Raw genomic sequence first — 17,845 nt, forward strand, 5'->3', positions numbered from 1 at the left:
GTTGCGCTTATACATGCGGATTCACGCATCGCTCCCCAATACAACGAACAGCGAGTGTTGTATGTTTTTACATATAAATTTTTTTGATCAATTTTATAAATATTTAAACTGCATTTATAAATTGTAGAAAATAATTATTTTTACAAAATTACAAAATTAATAATTTTTTTTTATTAAAAAAGGTCTTAAATTTTGAGTATAATAAAAATCTGACCTTCTCGATTGAGGGCTTTGAGACTGGAAGGCAACTAAACTGGGCCAAATGTGGGTCGCCGTCCCCAGAACCCTCGCCCTCTGCCCCATTACTCCACCAAACCCTAGCTCCTTCTCCTCCCCCTCGTTTTCTCCTCTCGTCTTCTCCGCCCCCTCATCCTTTGCTCCTACTCCTCCTCCTCCTCCTCTGCGCGCTTCATCCTCGCCGCGCATATCCCCAACCCATCCTTCGCCGCCGCGGCGGGCTCCTGGGGAATCCGGGGCCGGCGCCGGCGAAGACTCCCGGCGGCAGCACAAGGCCCTCCTCGTCGAGACCTTCCACCAGAGCAGCACCCTCAGGGCGTTGCTCCGGCAGCTGTCAAGAAAGGGTTCGGACCCGCTTCGGATGTTAAGGAGAGATGGGGACTGGACGAGTGATCAGCTGTGGGCCGCCGTCGCCTTCCTCGCAGAGAGCGGACGGAGCGGGGAGGCTCTCCAGGTTGGGAATCTTGATCCCTTGGGAATTTACTTTGGTGGAAAGAGAATTTTCGGTTTGCTCTTTGATTTTTCTGCTGGATTCTTCATTTCTTATCATGTTCTTGATCATAATTGATTACAGTAGTTGGTGAGTTGGCTTGTTTGATCCATTAATTGAGTACTTGATTGTAACAATGATAGAATCAGTAAATCTTAAACAATGAAACATCAAAATTTAGGTGATTCTTTGTGACTCCAATGTAAGGCCTGTCTTCCTAAGTAGTCTAAGGTAAAAACATATCGAACTTACTTGAACTATTGACCATTTTGAACTTACTACCTGATCTTTCAAAAATTTGATTTTACCACCCAACCTTTCAATTTGAGCCGGTCAACGACACTTTCATTTCAAAATTTAAACTGATTTCCTATTTTAATGAACTTCTTATGCGAAAATTGTATGAACTATCATAACTTAACCTGTAAAGATAAACGGCGCATTCAAATTGTAAAGTCAAAGTGCCGTTAACTGACTCAAATCAAACAAATTGAAAGGTTGGATAGTAAAATCAAAATTTTGAAAGGTCAGATAGTGGATTAAAATGGTTTGTAGTTCAGATAAGTTTTGTACCTTTTTACCGAAATCAAATGAACCTTCTGGAAAAGGGCACTACTTTAGTGTATCTATAGCAATCTCCATCATTTTACTCACTTGCCATCCAAATTATTAACTATTGTTGAGACCTAACACGAACCGGCTGATTGGAGCATTACATGTTTAATGATTAAAGATCATGCATTAATTCAATAATTACTAGACACAAGTATTGGATGGCTGAATTTCAGATATTTTGGTTTAGAGGCTGAAAGAGATAAGCCGGAACTATTCTAGAAGGCATGCGGGAGGATTTGCAAAAGATGAGTGGGAACTGGTTTTACAACCGAATAGAGACCATTATAGTTTGTCATATAAAAGCATGAAAGTTTAACACATATGGATCCTTGCAACTACAGCGAGAACTGAGACGGTAGTCCATGAAAGGTCAATGAGCCTACATTTTGTTCTATTACACTGTTGGCTCATTCTTTGATGCCAAGATGTGGCTCAAGGAGGGGTATTTGCTACAATCACCTCCATATCATACCAGTGTTTGAAAATGTGCAAGCCGCAAAAAGGCGCAAAGGCTTTCTGGAGCCTATGCGCTCCGCGGTGCGCCTCAAGAAGGTGAGGCGCATATCTAATAAAAATAAAACACCCTTAATAAGCTTAGTTTAAATGGATGTTTTACGTTAAAAAATTTCCAAAATAGCCATACAAACCATAAAAAGACAAAGAAATCACATGTATAGATATTCTCAAACTAATATATATATATATATATATATATATATAGAGTAGGCTACTATACTCTTATGAGTATAGAACCCTTCCATAAGTTGTTTTCGATGATGGAGCTTCTGAATCGGTGATCCACTCCGTTAAATATAATCTAGAGTATTTGAAACTTCTAAAAAATAAATTTCGTAATTTTTCAAAATCATAATAAAGTCCATCAAGTGGGCATAAAATGAACGGTCAAAATCGAACGACATCCTAAAAATGGATGATCTGATCCTTAAATTTAAGATCGGAGTTATTGATCTTTATATAGATAGTGCATAGAATTTTCTATAAAAAATTCAGCTGATTCCGATTCTTTTACACCGTTAAACTAGCAAGTATTCCATATCGGTCGTTAAAAATTGTCAATTTTGAGATCTTTTGATCGCTAGGTAAATGATGTCAAAAAATTATAAAATTTGATTTCTAGAAGTTTTAAATGCTCTAGATAACGTTTGACGGTATGGATCGTCGATTCGGAAGCTCTATCATCGAAAACGACTTATGAGTGCGAAGGCGATCTTGCTCATAAGAGTATAGCAGCTGGACTCTCTCTCTCTCTATATGTATTATGTCTCAACTTTCAACTTAAAAGTGCTTGGTGTTGCTTCTTGCCATTGCAAGGTGGAAAAGAGAATGACCAAGAGAAAAAGAGAAGAAAGAAAGCATTCAAATTAGGATAGTTTTTCAATTCCTTAATATTTTAGAATATATTGAAAAAATCCAAGACCCGAAAACCCAAAAATCCAAACTCTAGACCCATTAAACGTAAATATCAGGAGACGCGTCTGAGACGCGTGCCTTGCTCCCTGAGGCGCTGAGGGCCGTGTCTCGCGCTAGGCGCTGAGGCGCGCCTTTTCAAGCACTGGATCAGACACAGATTAGTGCCTATTAGGATGCAGCCTTTTCATTATTAGATTAGGATTATTTTACTTAAATTAGGTTAGGGAGGTTATGTTTAGTTTTGGAAGAATTTCTGTTAGAAACTTTCCTTGTCAATTTTTTTTATCCTTATCATATTAGGACGCCCAATTGAATAAGAGGCCTTAGAGGCTTATGAAGGGTAAAGTATATCATATGTGTCACTGAATTTTTGGTGAAATCTCATTTATCTCAATCAATTTTAATTTGTTTCAATCAAGATTTTCAACTTTAATTTCTATTTTAATCAGGTTATTTCATAAGAATTAATTTTTCTAATGAAGTAATAATGTTAGCCACTGATTCAGTTACTAAGAAATGGTTGCTAGTAATTTCAACTCTATATTATGTCAAAATTATTATTCAACTAATATATAATCTCGAAGAGGTGATTTAGACAATTAAATTAGCCGTCGAATCATCTTTAGAGAAAATTTTCATTATATCATCCTTGAAAATAATGTTAACTAAATTGGCTATCACTCTGTTGTTTTGTTTGAAATTACGCAGAATATTATAAAGTGACCTGAATGAAATAGAAATTAAAGGTGAATAACTTAATTGAGAGAAATTGAAGTTTGGTGACCTAAATGAATATTTACCTATGGTTCAATGACCTATCATGTAATTCATGGGACTTAGTAAAGCACCTTTGTAGCATGAGGATTATTCAATTATAAACTCATAGTTCTCTTGGAGTGATATCTTGCACAAGAAGACTTCTAGCTTAGGCTAGGTTAGAAGAGGAGGCTTCCTCTCCTTCTTGTTGCATATGAGTGCTTGTTAAGGTGTTAGCCCATAAGAGGAAAATAGATGGGGATATCAATCTCCTTTACTTGATCTCAAAATTGCTAATCAAAAGAAAAACATTGTCTATAACAAAATGAAAGTGAAAATAAACTCAGAAAAAAAAGAAATCATTAGTGGACTGCATTTGCAAGAGGCTAGCTATGCATATACAATCACAAACATATCTCGTTGCAAACTATGTTGGGGAGCAATGGATGAGTGATGTAAAAGCGCATAGCTAACATATGTACTAAAGGATCACTATGTTGGTGTTTGATTTTATGTAAAATAGGCCTGAAAATGTTTTCGGGCCAAAAAGGAGTTTTCTAGTGTTTGCTTTCACATAAACATACGTATTTTCGGGAAAAGAGTTGGTTTTTTTGCTTTCTGAATGTTTTTAATGTTCAAATTGAAATTTGAAAGCGCCTATCTACCTTGATCTCTCTTGCTCTCATGCTTTTTTTTTCCCCTCTTTCCTCCAAAACAAACACGTTTGCCTCAAAAACCATTCTTATTTTATGCGAAACCAAATACGACTAAGTACTTTCTTTCCATCGAAAATCATTTTTTTCTTGAAAACTATTTTTAATAGTTTTATGTGGAACCAAACGACACTAGATGTTTGTCCCACCACTTGCTGGCCATGCTATGTAGTGCCAGGTCTTTTGGCAACTTCTTTACATTGTACTAGAAGTCTTGGAGGATTGCCAGCAATTGTCGTATGATGTCTTGTGATGCTTAATGTTTTGCAGCTTGTTCAGTGCCAAGTAGCATGCTTGCAAAACAATTTTTTCTGTATTCTAACTTCAAAACTTCGTGGGAAAGAAATTCATTATCTTAGTATGTGAGTCATGTGATGCTGGTAATAAACCTAAATACATAAATGGCTAAGAATTTTTGTCTTCCACCAGAATTTATACTTGTTTTAATTTAATTTTAGTTGTTAAAATTGATTAGGAATATAACTTTCAGAAACTTGCCATTCTTTCTTCTTGTGGCAGACTGGCAGCCATAATTTATCACAAACACTTGTTGTTCGCACACATAAAAATGAGAAAGAAAGGAGTGGGTATAAATAGAAATGTTTGGTTTAGTTGCAACTTTATGTTCTATTGTAGATTGATCACTTGGATTGGACTAGCACTCAACAACTTGCAGCCTGGTTTAGTTGCAATTTTATGTGCCCTTGCGCCTAGTTAACTGACGAGTGTCATTTGATTGATTTGCTGCAAGTTTGTCAGCTTACCAGATCTTGCTTTTTAGATTATGATGTTGGGCTGCTCATGCACTAATTAAAGATACACCATTTAGAATCTATCTTTTTCAGTGTACACAAGTATGAATAAAACAATTTGTTTTGGGTTCTACTACCACGTCAGGAATCGATGTTATAGATAAAAAAAATAAGAAAGGAATATTTGCTTGAATTTAATTAAGAGAGCTCAATCAATCATATTGAAATTTCTATTGGGAGATATGTAGTTATTGGTTGTGATGATCAAGGATTGTTGTGCTAGTCGGCGTAATTTGGCACGACTGGCATGTGCCGCCCGTGCCGCTGGTGCCGACGAGCCAATGCCGATTCTGCTGCTATATGAATGGGGTGTGTGCCAAGTTGTGCTTGCGTGCCGTGCCAGGCCGCTTTCACACTGGCACTCCCTGTGCCACTAGTACGACAATTCTTGGTGATGATAATAAATTATAAAACTAACATAATCGTGTTAGTATTTGTTTCTAGGATTTGCATTTCATTAAATCAAATTCAGCCCTCTATTCAATTAGTTAGGTCAATTGAACTTCATTTGCTATTTAGTCCCTCATTTTGGTCCAATCAGATGAGATTTGGTTTGAAATGGGGACTTTCTAGTTCTTGCACTGTTCACTTTAGTTAGATTCTCTAATTTTTCATGTTCATGTCATTGATAACAGAGTGTTACATTGCTAATCGATTCATAGAAAAGAGATTTGATTCATTAATTAAGTGCTTGCTTCTGAGTGTGATGCAACCAACGAAAGAATCAATAACGTTTGGTGGTGCTTCAATAGTTTTTCGGTGTTGTTTGATTCCTTAATTGAGTGATTGCTTCTAGTTTCTATTGACGTCGTTGGGAGGAATAACAGCGAACAAATAATCGGATATAGGTTAACAAGGACTATGAAAAAAAGATGGAATAGTTAGGGTTTTTAGAAAAACCACTGGTTCCTTAGAAATATTGAAAAGATCATCAAAAAAACGGCCGAACCTGATTTGCATCCCTTTTATATTAGGGTTACAAGGTACTACTCAATAGCAGCCCTTGATTATGACTTATTGGCTAACTTTAAATCCTAACCATCAAACATAATAATAAGTCACATGCTAGTCACATGACAACTAACTAAATAAAATAAATAAAATAATTGAAAAGTAAAACATGATATTAAAGCTCCTGCGTCATCTATGTATTTTAATTTTGAGGATTTTAGGAAAACAAATTCCGTCATTTTGGATTTGATGCTGGTATTAGTTTGTAAATGGCGAAAAATATGTCTTTTACAATAATTCATATGTGTTTTAGTTAAAATTTTAAAATAGACTAAGGCTTGGTTTGTTTTGCAAACACACCCACTTCGATATTTTATAGGTTCAAAATCTTAAAAATACTATAGAGCTTTGTTCTTCTGATCAAGGTTTTAAGTGCCTATCGGCACGGGCCGTATCCACCGTGCCGTACCGTGCCAACAAGATACCGGCACGATACAGACCCCGTACTGATGGCACAGCTCAAAACCCTCTATTCTTTAAATTAGTAAGTAATTTCCTTAATAAAGTTCAAAAGATGTGATAAAAAAATATAATAAATAGTTAGAATATTTTGTTGCCAAAGAAAATAAATATTTCATGCTATTATGTGTCGGCACACAAGAATTTTTTTGACCGGCACGCACCGTGCCGTACCGTGCCGGCAAGTTTCCGGCACGACCCCGTGCCACGACACTTAAATCCTTGCTTCTGATGAGGTTGTGAATAGCGGATAGTGGGTACATAACATTTGGGGTATATCAAAACAGATAGCAGATAACGGGCGCGCCATTGCGGCCGTTGTGAACCCATATTGGGATTCATTAGAAATTATTTGCTTATATCCCTAACTGCATTTGTATTTAAAATGATAGCGATAGCACATCAGTTCCAAATATAGAAGTATAACACTTTCAATTTCTCTACATTTGTATTTGAAATAGTGTTTCTATTTAGCATGGCAACCCTTCTTAGCCGCGGTAATCCTTGAAAGCTGCTGATAAACCTATGTTGGCACCATGTTGCTTTTCTCCCGGCATGAATAAAATCATGATTTTTTTTCACTTGTTTCTTGTGAAAAATATGATTGAATAGTTCCTCTGGTACCTACTAAATACTTTATTTCTTCTACTGGACAATTTCTTCAGATTTTAGTGATTTTAGGACTTAACCGACCTATTGAATCTTTAAAAAATTGAGTTCTAAAATGGACCAGCTTTTTGTCCCGCCATAGCGGCCACTACAGGCACCATAGCAGCCGCTGCAGCTGCTATAGCGGCCGTTCTGATTTCAGTCTGTTATATTCTGTTTTAACAGTAATAGCATGGCACCGCTATAGCGGCTGCTGTAATGGCTGTAGCGGCCGCCATTTAGAACACTGGATGCTTTAAAATGTTGTGCAACTACCAGCAGAGAAGCATTCGACAAGAGGCTCCTTTGATGGCAGTTTCTACCACGATCTTATAGCATTGGAGGAAAGTTCTGAAGTACTTTGAATTAGAGCATCATAGCGGTTGCTTTCAAGCAATTTATTCCATAACTAAGCCTAAAAATATAATTTCGAGAACTTACTTGGCTTTCTTGTTGTCTCAGTCACAACTCATCATGCACGCACTTGCACACACACAAGAGAGGGCTGATGGGTAGAAAAGTTTGGTTTGATCGCAACTTTATACTCTATTGTAGATTGATCACTCGGATAGGACTATCAATTGATGAGTAGCAGCAGTCTGGTTCAATTCAAACTTTCTGCTCCCTTGCTTCTGATTATGTGACGGGCATCAAATGACTAATCAGATCTCGCTTTTTAGATTCTGCTGTTGATTAAAGATACACCATTTAGCACCAATCCTTATGTGGGTATTCATGTATAAAGAAAACTGTTTGTTTTGGTTTCACTGCTACAATAGGTGTTGATATCATAGATAAAAAAAAAAATCAGAAAGGCATATTGTTTGAATTTAATTACAGGAGTCCACATCAATCGCATTGAACTTACCGTTAACTCCGAAATCTTTTCATTTGTTTTGAGTGATAATTGAGTTAGTCTCTATAAAACCAGGTGTTTGATTACTGGAAGAACAACGAGATTGCCCGAATTAATGAAGCCAACTACTCAAGAATAATAAGATTTTTGTGTGAAAGAAGTTTCACGAGTGAAGCTGTCTCTGCTTTTCAAGATATGAAGAGTCATGATCTCATTCCTTCCTTGGCTATATACAATGCCATTATTCATGGATTCGCTCGAGAGAAGAAATTTGATGAAGCTATTGCCACTTTGGAAAAGATATCAGAGGTGGGCCTTCCTCGAAAATCCGAAACATACAATGGGCTCATTCAAGCTTATGGAAGTCACAAAATGTATGACGATATGAGTAAGTGTGTAAAAAGGATGGAATCAGATGGTTGTTTTCCAGATGAAGTAACTTATAACATACTGATAACTGAATTTGCGCGAGGTGGACTCATAGAAAGAGTGGAAAGGACATTCCGAACTCTTCTTTCTAAGCGTATGAATTTACAGCCTTCCACATTGGTTGCGATGCTCGAGGCTTATACAGACCTGGAGATTTTGGAGAAGATGGAGAAGGCTTATAACAGGGTTTTAAAAACAAAGGCTTTTTTAAAGGAGAGCCTTATTAGGAAATTAGCAAAGGTGTATATAAAGAACCATAGATTTTCTTGTTTGGAGGATTTAGGAAATGATATTGGTGGTACAGTCGGTAGAAATGACCTCGTCTGGTGTATCCTACTCCTCTCAAGTGCTTGCTGTTTGAGCCGTAAAGGTATAGATTCTGTAGTCCGAGAAATGGAAGTTGCAAAAGCACAGTTCAGCATCACTTTCGCAAATATCCTTGCTCATTTTTATCTGAAGATGAAGGATTTCAGGGCGTTAGATGTAACATTCATGAGAGCAAGAAAGGAAAATATAAAGCCTGATATTGTAACCATTGGAATCCTTTTTGATGCATGCAAGATTGGGTACGATGGAACACGTGTGTTGGAAGAATGGGTCAGGAATGGTTACTTGCAGGACATAGCTCAAATGAGAACCAACGAATTAGTCCTTACTGCATTTGGCAAAGGATTCTTTCTTATTAAATGTGAGAAGCTATACTCTTCGCTTGAATCTGACAAAAAAAGGAGTCATTCGTGGAGATATTGTGACTTAATTAGCCTTGCTTTCAGTGGAAGGAAAACAGGAGGTCAGCAACCCGGATTGAACACAAACAAGTATGAAGATTTGGGTTGAAGGAATATATATATATATATATATATATATCAAGCCGAAAATGATGCCACAATTTGTTAAAGGCACCTCATGGTGTGAGGAACGGAAATATGGCCTGAAAGAATGGAAAGATTACATGGTGCCAACTTTCTCAAGAACAACTGCTTCCTTTCCAACGGTAGCATTTAAATTTGACCTTGTAAGAACAGCCTTCTAACTAGATGCAGATTAGTAACGTAAAATCAGTGTTATAAAGATTTAAATACTTTTATTTAAACTTTATTCTATCACAGCTTTGTTTATTTACTGCTCTTAATCTGCAGGGTGTATTCTCTATAGTGATGGAGCAAAGCTGGGGCCTACAAATTTAATTAAGAGAAACAATGTCAATGTGCTAGAGACTGAGCTCTTGCTTCGAAGCAATAATGTCTTTAAAACAAAGAATGCATGACAAAATCGGATCCAAGGCTAGCTTCTGGTGGTTTCTAGATAAATGCAAGACCCCTTACGATGATGTAGTTATCCTTTTCTGATTCCCATTCTAGAGAATGGAAATTGTGAGTGCTTTTCTTCATTCTATATTGGGTAAGGTGATTTTGCGGCACGAGGCTGAGTGATGTTTATCCTAGCATTTCTTTCATTGTAATTGTTGGGTCATTTTTTGGTGGGCTTGCTTGTTTCGGACCTCGTGTTTACATAGTAGTTACTATGCATGTGTAATTTAGTGGGAAGCTTGTTACTGCCGAATGATCACTGATATACTTTCAAATCATAATGTATATATATATATATATATATATATATATATATATATATGATGAATGTAGCCAAAATAAGGAATCGGTTTGAAGTTGTCCATATCCTTGTTATATTCCTGGTTTTTCTATTCTCCTTTTTCGTTTCTCCTCCTTTTTTAATCTTTTGAAGAATTTGTTTTGTTGGTAAAGGATATGAACTGTTCTTAAGAGTTCCTTTGATTATAGTAAATCGTGTGCATTTTGTTGTTCTCATATGCTTTCTTAAAGTTTATAGAGAACAATTACAACACTAGGCATTTATACTCCATTTCCTTAATTTTCTTTTTGTTGCTACTTTACATGCTTGCTATCAAAGAATTTGCTTCGGGGAGTTCCATTGCATATTCCAACTTCTGGATAATCTTTGATGATTTACTGCTTTTCCTCAAATTCTGCACTAGAACATAGAACTGATCACATAAGCGGGCTAATAACATCTAGGGCATATTTGGTTTTTGATTAGANATATTTATATATTATTGTATAACTTGTATTTATTTTGTATATTCTGTTTTGATTATTTGGTATTTATTATATTATTGAGATTCTATTGGTTGTGATGTTGTAATGTGTATTAATTTTGTGATGTTGTGATGTGTATTACTTTTGTGTTGTTGTTATGTGTTGTGATGTGTTATGATGTGTATTGATAGGTATCTGTATTGTATTCTTGTATTGAATCTTGTAATTGATTTTTCTGCGGCAATTTTAAAGGTGTGGGTAGTTGTATTGGACACGGTGATCCATTCACCGTGTCCATAACAAATGTATTGGACACGGTGACCCATTCACCGTGTCATGGACACGGTGAATGGATCACCGTGTCCAATACAATTGTATTGCCCACGGTGATCCATTCAGCATGGAAAGCAAATGTATTGGACACGGTGAATGGTTCACCGTGTCCAATACAAATGTATTATGCGCTCCCGAAAATGGCTAAGTCCGTGTCCAATACACATACAACAAGCCAGGCCGTATTTGGCCAAGTATGGAAAGGACACGGTAAATGGTTCACCGTGTCTAAACGCGGTGAACGGTTCACCGTGTTTAGACACGGTGAACGAATCACCGTGTCTAATGCAAAACCGAACCAGTCCCGAGTTTGCCTGTCCCAATGAACACGGTGATTCGTTAACCGCGTTTAGACACGGTAAACGAATTACCGTGTTTAACTTAACCACCGGGCCCAGGCCCTGCCCGCGTGGCGCTGGCGTGGCAGGGCTAGGGCCATTTTTGCAAATAAATTTTAGGCAGGGCTATTTTTGCAAATAAAATTTATTAGGGGGCTATTTGCAAAAAAAGCCCTGAATCTTATTATACTCGTATTATTTAAAGTCAGTTTTATTGTGCAGTTTAGCTCTTGTGCGGGGACAATTTTTTTAATTAAACAACACTCTCACCAAGTCGTGCTACATATTCTTTAGGATTGCATTTGGTATTAGAATTACTAGAGAATAATTCATTTTATTCTTGTTATTCTATCAAATATAATAAAATTTGGCGGGATTTTTTTTTATCCCGGTCAAAGTGAGTCATTCTAACTTTTTCTGGAATAACCCGTTAAAATAATTACCGACCGTCTCTAGCGCAAGTGGCAAAGGGCTTGGTGGTTGGTACCCGAGGTCTCAAGTTTGAATCTTAGTTGATTCACATTTTCAGCTAAGTTTATTTCTAAATGAAATAAACGAAACGGGTAGCATGCTATCTATCTATCTTTAAAATAATTCCACTCTCCCCTCGAATAGGATTTATCTTTGGATGTATCCAGGGAGAGGGTAATAAAAATCCTTTCTCTTTTTCCCTGATGCCTCGAAATGCCTGCCGCTTTGCTCCCATCCCTCCCAACAACTCTGTAAGAAAATTATTATTGCTTAATCATAATAATTAAATTATATTTTTGCTTATATGTATATTTGAATTTAAATAATTCACAATAGGATTTGGAATTGGAATCAACTTATTATTATTATTTGGTTAAGAAAAACTTAATCTACTATCTAATTCAAAGTCAAATGTAAAACTATATCTAAATTTAAATATCAAACATATATTGAAACTAAAATTAAAATTTAATTAATAAATTTTGAATTTGTATTATAACTTTAAATTTAAAATTATAATTAAATCTCAAATAAATAAATCCGAGCCATACGTAAGGGCAAACTTGACATTTTGGAATATAAATGTAGATATTTAATTATTAAAATAAATAAATTATATTTTTACTTATATCGAGTATTGTACATATTTCATACAATGATGTAAATTTGAGCCATACATAAGGGCAAAAAATGGCATTTTGGAATATCCAAAATATACTTTTCCCACTATTCTTCTCTTACTTCAAGAAATTTGCCAAACATCATTTTATTTATTCCAGAGAATATACTAGAAACTTGTCAAATGAAAAAAATACTTTCGTTCCTCTCAATCCTAGAATATGAAGGTATTCTAGAGATTAAAAAAATTTATCCCTGAGAAAATTATCTCATTTCTAAATGCAACCTAGGTGTGCAACATGTCTACTTTGAAACATTCAAGCAAATTTAATTAGTAAAACTGCATGAAACTTATCTCAACTATAGACCATTTGGATTTAGTACCAAATCTTTCAAAATTTTTATTTTACCATCCAACCTTTCAATTTGTTAGGTTTGAGTTGGTCAACAGTATTTTGACTTATAAATTTGAATGTATCGTTTATTTTTACAAGTTTAATTACTATATTTATATAATTCTCACTACTATAAATTTATTAAAGTAAATAATCAATTTAAATTTGGGAGCCAAAGTACCGTTGACCGACTCAAATCAAATAATTAAAATGTTGGATAGTAAAATCAAAATTTTAAAAGATTGGATAGCCAAATTCAAATGGTCCATAGTTTAGGTAATTTCCATACATTTCTACCAATTTAATTTTATAACTTGGTTCTACAACCATTATTTCTCTATTTTATAGTCATTGGTCACTATTTATTACTTATTTTATAGTCGGCAGCCTAACAAAAGGTAATTTGTGTAAGCAGATTGAAAGTACAAAAAAAATTTGGAACATCTCTTTCCTATTATATTAAGACATACATTTGATATTTGAATTATATTTTAGGATTTTACAAAATAAGAGATTAATTGATAATAACATAAAAACATAGGAGAGCCAACAGGTTGTGAGCAAAAACTATCCTCAACTAGAAGTGCCTAGTTGACCGAAGTTGCTCCCACTGACTCACTAATTTTCTGACCTTGTTGACAGCTAGCAAAGAATTGGAGTTTGATTCTCTAAAGATATCTTTGTTTCTTTATATCCTAAATCTTGCTGCTATCATATTTAGCCTTTGTCCCTATCTAGAAGCCACCCCACTCCATCCATCTCTCCCAAATGTCTCTGACGTCCTCTCCTAGATTCCCTTCTTATACCCAATCAATAGATATTACCAATCTATGCCTGCTGAAGACACATCTTGTAAAGATATGATCCGCAATCTTGAAGGCGTTACTGCAAAGCTTATTGGTTGTGCTCGCCAACCGCCCCTTCTCGAAACGTTATTCGTAGTGGGCGATCCTTTCTTGAGAACAAGCCAAATAAAAAGAAGCAATTTCATAGGCATTCTTAAACTCTCAAATTCTTCTTGACAAAGCATCTCTTGTTTTCCTGTCAATAAGGATCAAATACACAAATTTAACTATAAGTCGGAATTTAGAAAGACTGTCCTCGAATTCCTGTATGCTAAAATACATTCTGGCCATGTTGTTATTTACCTTCTTAAGATCTTTTTCTATCTTCATCCATTTCTAGAAAAACACTCACTGACTTTTAGTTTTTTCCACTTTACTTTGTTGTGGACATCAGGAAATAAGGCCTATAGTGTGGCTTCTCCACGCCATTTGTCTATTCATAAGTCGATAATCTATTCATCCTCCTAACATATTAGACACTCTGTATCTGAAGGCTTTTATAAAGTTGATCACATTCTTCCATCATTATGATGCAAGTCTAAAGGATCTCTCTTTTTTAAGTGCATGTCATTTTATATAATAAAAACTACTGGATAATTTTTACCACATTAAACATACCTTGTGTTGAAGCATGAAAAAAAGAGAGAGGAATAAAAGAGAAAAAAAAAAAAGGGGAGAGAAAGGAATAAAAATAGAGATGGTCTATGAGATTATCCATGTATCAGGTGCAAGGATAAAATCGGGAGCATAAATTACGAAAAGTGGGACGTTCTCGTAGATACGAACGGGTATTAAAAATAGCATATTAGCCATTTCCCTTTCACGTATTTACAAAATGCTTCGCTTTAATCATATAATATTTTATTGTATTGACTAAGGTGTAATATGAGCAAAGGGAAAGGACTAATCCACAATATTCCCACAATCCCATCGTAACCACCCAATATCTCCACGATTCCATCATAACCATCCATTATTTCACAATCCCATCGTGACCATACAAAATCTCTCCCACAATCCTGGATTCTCATCGCACGTTTCCCTCAAATCGGTTACAACCACCCACATCCCACGACCCCATCCCACGATCCCGTAACCTCCTCACCCATACGCACGTTTTCCTCAACCACCCTNGGTAATTAACAATAGACGCTTGCGTTTATTGGAAGCCATGGATCCGCAATACCTGATAATCATACATACACATACTTTAATCTACATCATGAATACTACCCCACGGTGGAAAATCAAAATAAGATTAACCGTGCGAGGTATGTCATTCGTGGTGGCTGACACCTTGTTCAAAATAGTAAAACATTTTCTTATAGGTTTAGACAAAGTCATCGAAATATAAATATAGAGCAAGTACATAAATCTTTGGACAAAACAGAATTTTCGTAACCAATTACTAATTTATTTTAATTAAGGGAGTAATAGAAAATAAAATGCATCTAACATAAAGAGACGAAAATGCTGTAATTAATTAGTTACATTATTAAACTGTTTTAAAAATTTATCTACGAAGTCAGCGAAAGTTTAAAAAAGATTAAATTAAAGAAACTCTGCACAAAATTTTGATAACTGATCATTAATTTATTTTAATTAAGTGAGTCAGGCAAGAAGAAACCAAAAGAATATAATTAATTAGTTGCACATTTAAGTTTTTTATTTATCTAAGTTTACCGTTCTAGTACAGAAAGAAACATATTTGTTTAGCCTAAAATATTAATTTATGTATTTTTATACCATCAAGAAGTACACCCTATGAGAGTTCACATCAACATAGTTTTACCTTGGCTAAATTACAGAAAACCCCCTGTAAAAATTTGATTTTTCACTTTTCCGCCCTATCATTTAAAAACCTACACTTTGCCCCCTTGTAAAATAAAAAATATTCACAGAAGGGGACAGTGTGAACTGTGATGACAAAATAACCATTTTGCCTCTCACCATTTTGCTCCTCACCACGTTTACAAGATAGAAGACTAAGGGCATTTTTGGCATAAAAAATATATAATAATATTTTATAAACGAAACCCTAACGGATTACTAACGGTAAGGGGTGAAGTAAATATTTTTATTTTACAAGGGGGCAAAGTGTAGGTTTTTAAATGACATGGGGGGAAAGTAAAAAAATCAAATTTTGACAGGGGGGTTTTATGTATTTTAGCATTTTACCTTACTTTACAAAAGTAGAAGATATTGAACCCAAATTATTCTAGAAAAAATACATGGATATGACTGTCTGGATCTATATCATTTTGGATCCTCCTCACAAAATTAGGGGATAGAGCTAAGGAAAATTACTCCTCCTTCCTAAAGTAAATAGGCCAGAATAACTCTAGTAGAAGTTGTAAGTGTATATATATATAGCAAGTTGAAGAATATTCTATATCATGGTTGATGTTGAAGGACAAGCAAGTAGAGACAAAGCTAAAGGTTCATACACCCTGTGTTTGATATTAAACAACATTGCCATATATAGACAAACTTGGGGAGAATGCATGCATCAGAATGATAAGAAAGAAAGGAAAGGAAAACGAATATTCTATATACTATGGAAAATCTTGTAAGAGAAAAGTTTATCTTGTGAAAAATTATAGTTCGGTCCTCAGTTGTTTGTTTTGTGACATTTTCTGTTTAGGTAGGCTTGAGCAATTAATGGATTAAGTAAACTAAATATTCTATTGTTGGTGGTTAAGTAAATTATTGTTTTGGGTCAATTTAATAATTTCTAAGCTTTCATGATTTCTAGGTTGATTCTGCTGAATTATTGGAATGAATTCTAACAACCCAATTTATTTGCGTAACTATAAATATTTTCGAAATATGAAAGTAATGTGGTAGTATTACAATTAGCCAATTAAAATTAGCTAATCCAATTTAGTTAGATAAATATTGGGCACAAANCCGCGGCCTCGTCCTCCCCCGTCGTCGACAGCCGCGCCGCGACCCACGAGTTCGGCCTCCGCTTCCTCGACGCGCATCTTGTCTTCTCCCTCCTCCACGCCGGAGACGCCGAGCGCCTCCGCCGAGCTCCACCGAGTTTCGCCGCGTCTCCACCGAGGAGGTGGACCTCTCCGGCGACCTCCGGCACTAGGAGCTCGCCCCTCCGGCGACATCCGGCGCTTCGTCTCCCACATGCTCACCTTCTTCGCCCGCCTTGCTGACTACGCCGTCTTCGACGCCTCCCGCGACTACCGCCGCCTCGTCATCGAGCTCGGATGCGCCGGCCTCTTCGAGAAGAAGGGCCGCGGCGCGCTCGTCGTGCTGGCCGCCATGCTCCTCATGCTCGCCGACGCCGTCTACGGTGTCGTCGCTTCCTCCAGCCCCGCCGTCGACCTGCTCTCGGCGGCCCTCATGGGCGCGCTCTCTGGATGCAGTCCGGCTTCTTCCGACCACAAAACCCTGCCCCAAACTCTGTAATTCCCGATTCGCCCGAAGCCGCGCCACCCGCGGCCAATTCGTCGATGCACATGCCGAGCCGCCGCCCATGACTCTGCTCGTGATCTCGGCCGATCCGTCGACGCCCGCGCGCCGTCGTCGACTTTGATGGCTCGAACCCGAGGAGCTCCCTCTGATGCCGCGTCGCTCCACCTCGAAGGCCGCAGCCCCGTCGATGCCGCGCCGCTGTCGTGGCCCTTCACCGCTGCAGAGCGTCGTTGTCACGGCCCTCCTCCGTCGCGGTCTCAGATCCGCGGCTCCACTGTCAGGTCACAGCCCCAGCGTAGCTCCGTCGTCAACAAAGCCCACCAACCGTTCGACGGCGAACCTGAGAGAGAGAGCGATGCTCTCCTCTCAAACGGAGTCCGCCCACCAACCGCTCGACGGCGAACCTGAGAGGGAGAGCGATGCTCTCCTCTCAAACGGGTTCCGCCCGCCAAGTGCTCGATGTACCCGGAGTCCGCCCACCAACCGCTCGACGGCGAACCTGAGAGAGAGAGCGGTGCTCTCTTCTCAAATGAAGTTAGATCCGCTCGCCAAGTGCTCGACGGCGAAATTGAGAGAGAGAGCGGTGCTCTCCCCTCAAATGAAGTCAAGTCCGCCAACCGCTCCGATGACGAATCCGAGAGAGAGAGCGGTGCTCTCCTCTCAAACAAAGTTCGCCCGCTAATTGCTCGGTGGCGAATCATAAAGAGAGCGATGCTCTCATTTACCGACCAATCATTCGACGAAATACTTCATCGTCGACGTGCTAATCAAACCGCTCGATGGAATGCCGAGATGAACATTGATGGTGCTTTTTGCAAAATATCACCAAAAAGAGAGATCACTCTAAAAGAGAGAGAGAGCTTTGACAAAATCACATTAGA

The 17,845-nt window shown here is 37.4% G+C and overlaps 1 protein-coding gene across 2 annotated transcripts; it reads left to right on the plus strand.

The window, feature by feature from the left end:
• Nucleotides 220-10,131, plus strand: LOC109727445 (pentatricopeptide repeat-containing protein At4g14190, chloroplastic). Of its 2 annotated transcripts, none has more exons than XM_020257578.1 (3): nt 220-691; nt 8,104-9,472; nt 9,597-10,131. In XM_020257578.1, exons 1-2 carry the CDS (start codon nt 263-265, stop codon nt 9,292-9,294), a joined length of 1,620 nt encoding a protein of 539 aa, XP_020113167.1. In that variant the 5' UTR covers nt 220-262; the 3' UTR covers nt 9,295-9,472; nt 9,597-10,131. The 2 variants fall into 2 exon arrangements, with proteins under 2 accessions (XP_020113167.1, XP_020113168.1); XM_020257579.1 differs by having other exon boundaries at nt 8,104-9,451.

This window comes from Ananas comosus, linkage group 22 (genome assembly GCF_001540865.1).
Source record: "Ananas comosus cultivar F153 linkage group 22, ASM154086v1, whole genome shotgun sequence".
Lineage (NCBI taxonomy): Eukaryota > Viridiplantae > Streptophyta > Magnoliopsida > Poales > Bromeliaceae > Ananas > Ananas comosus.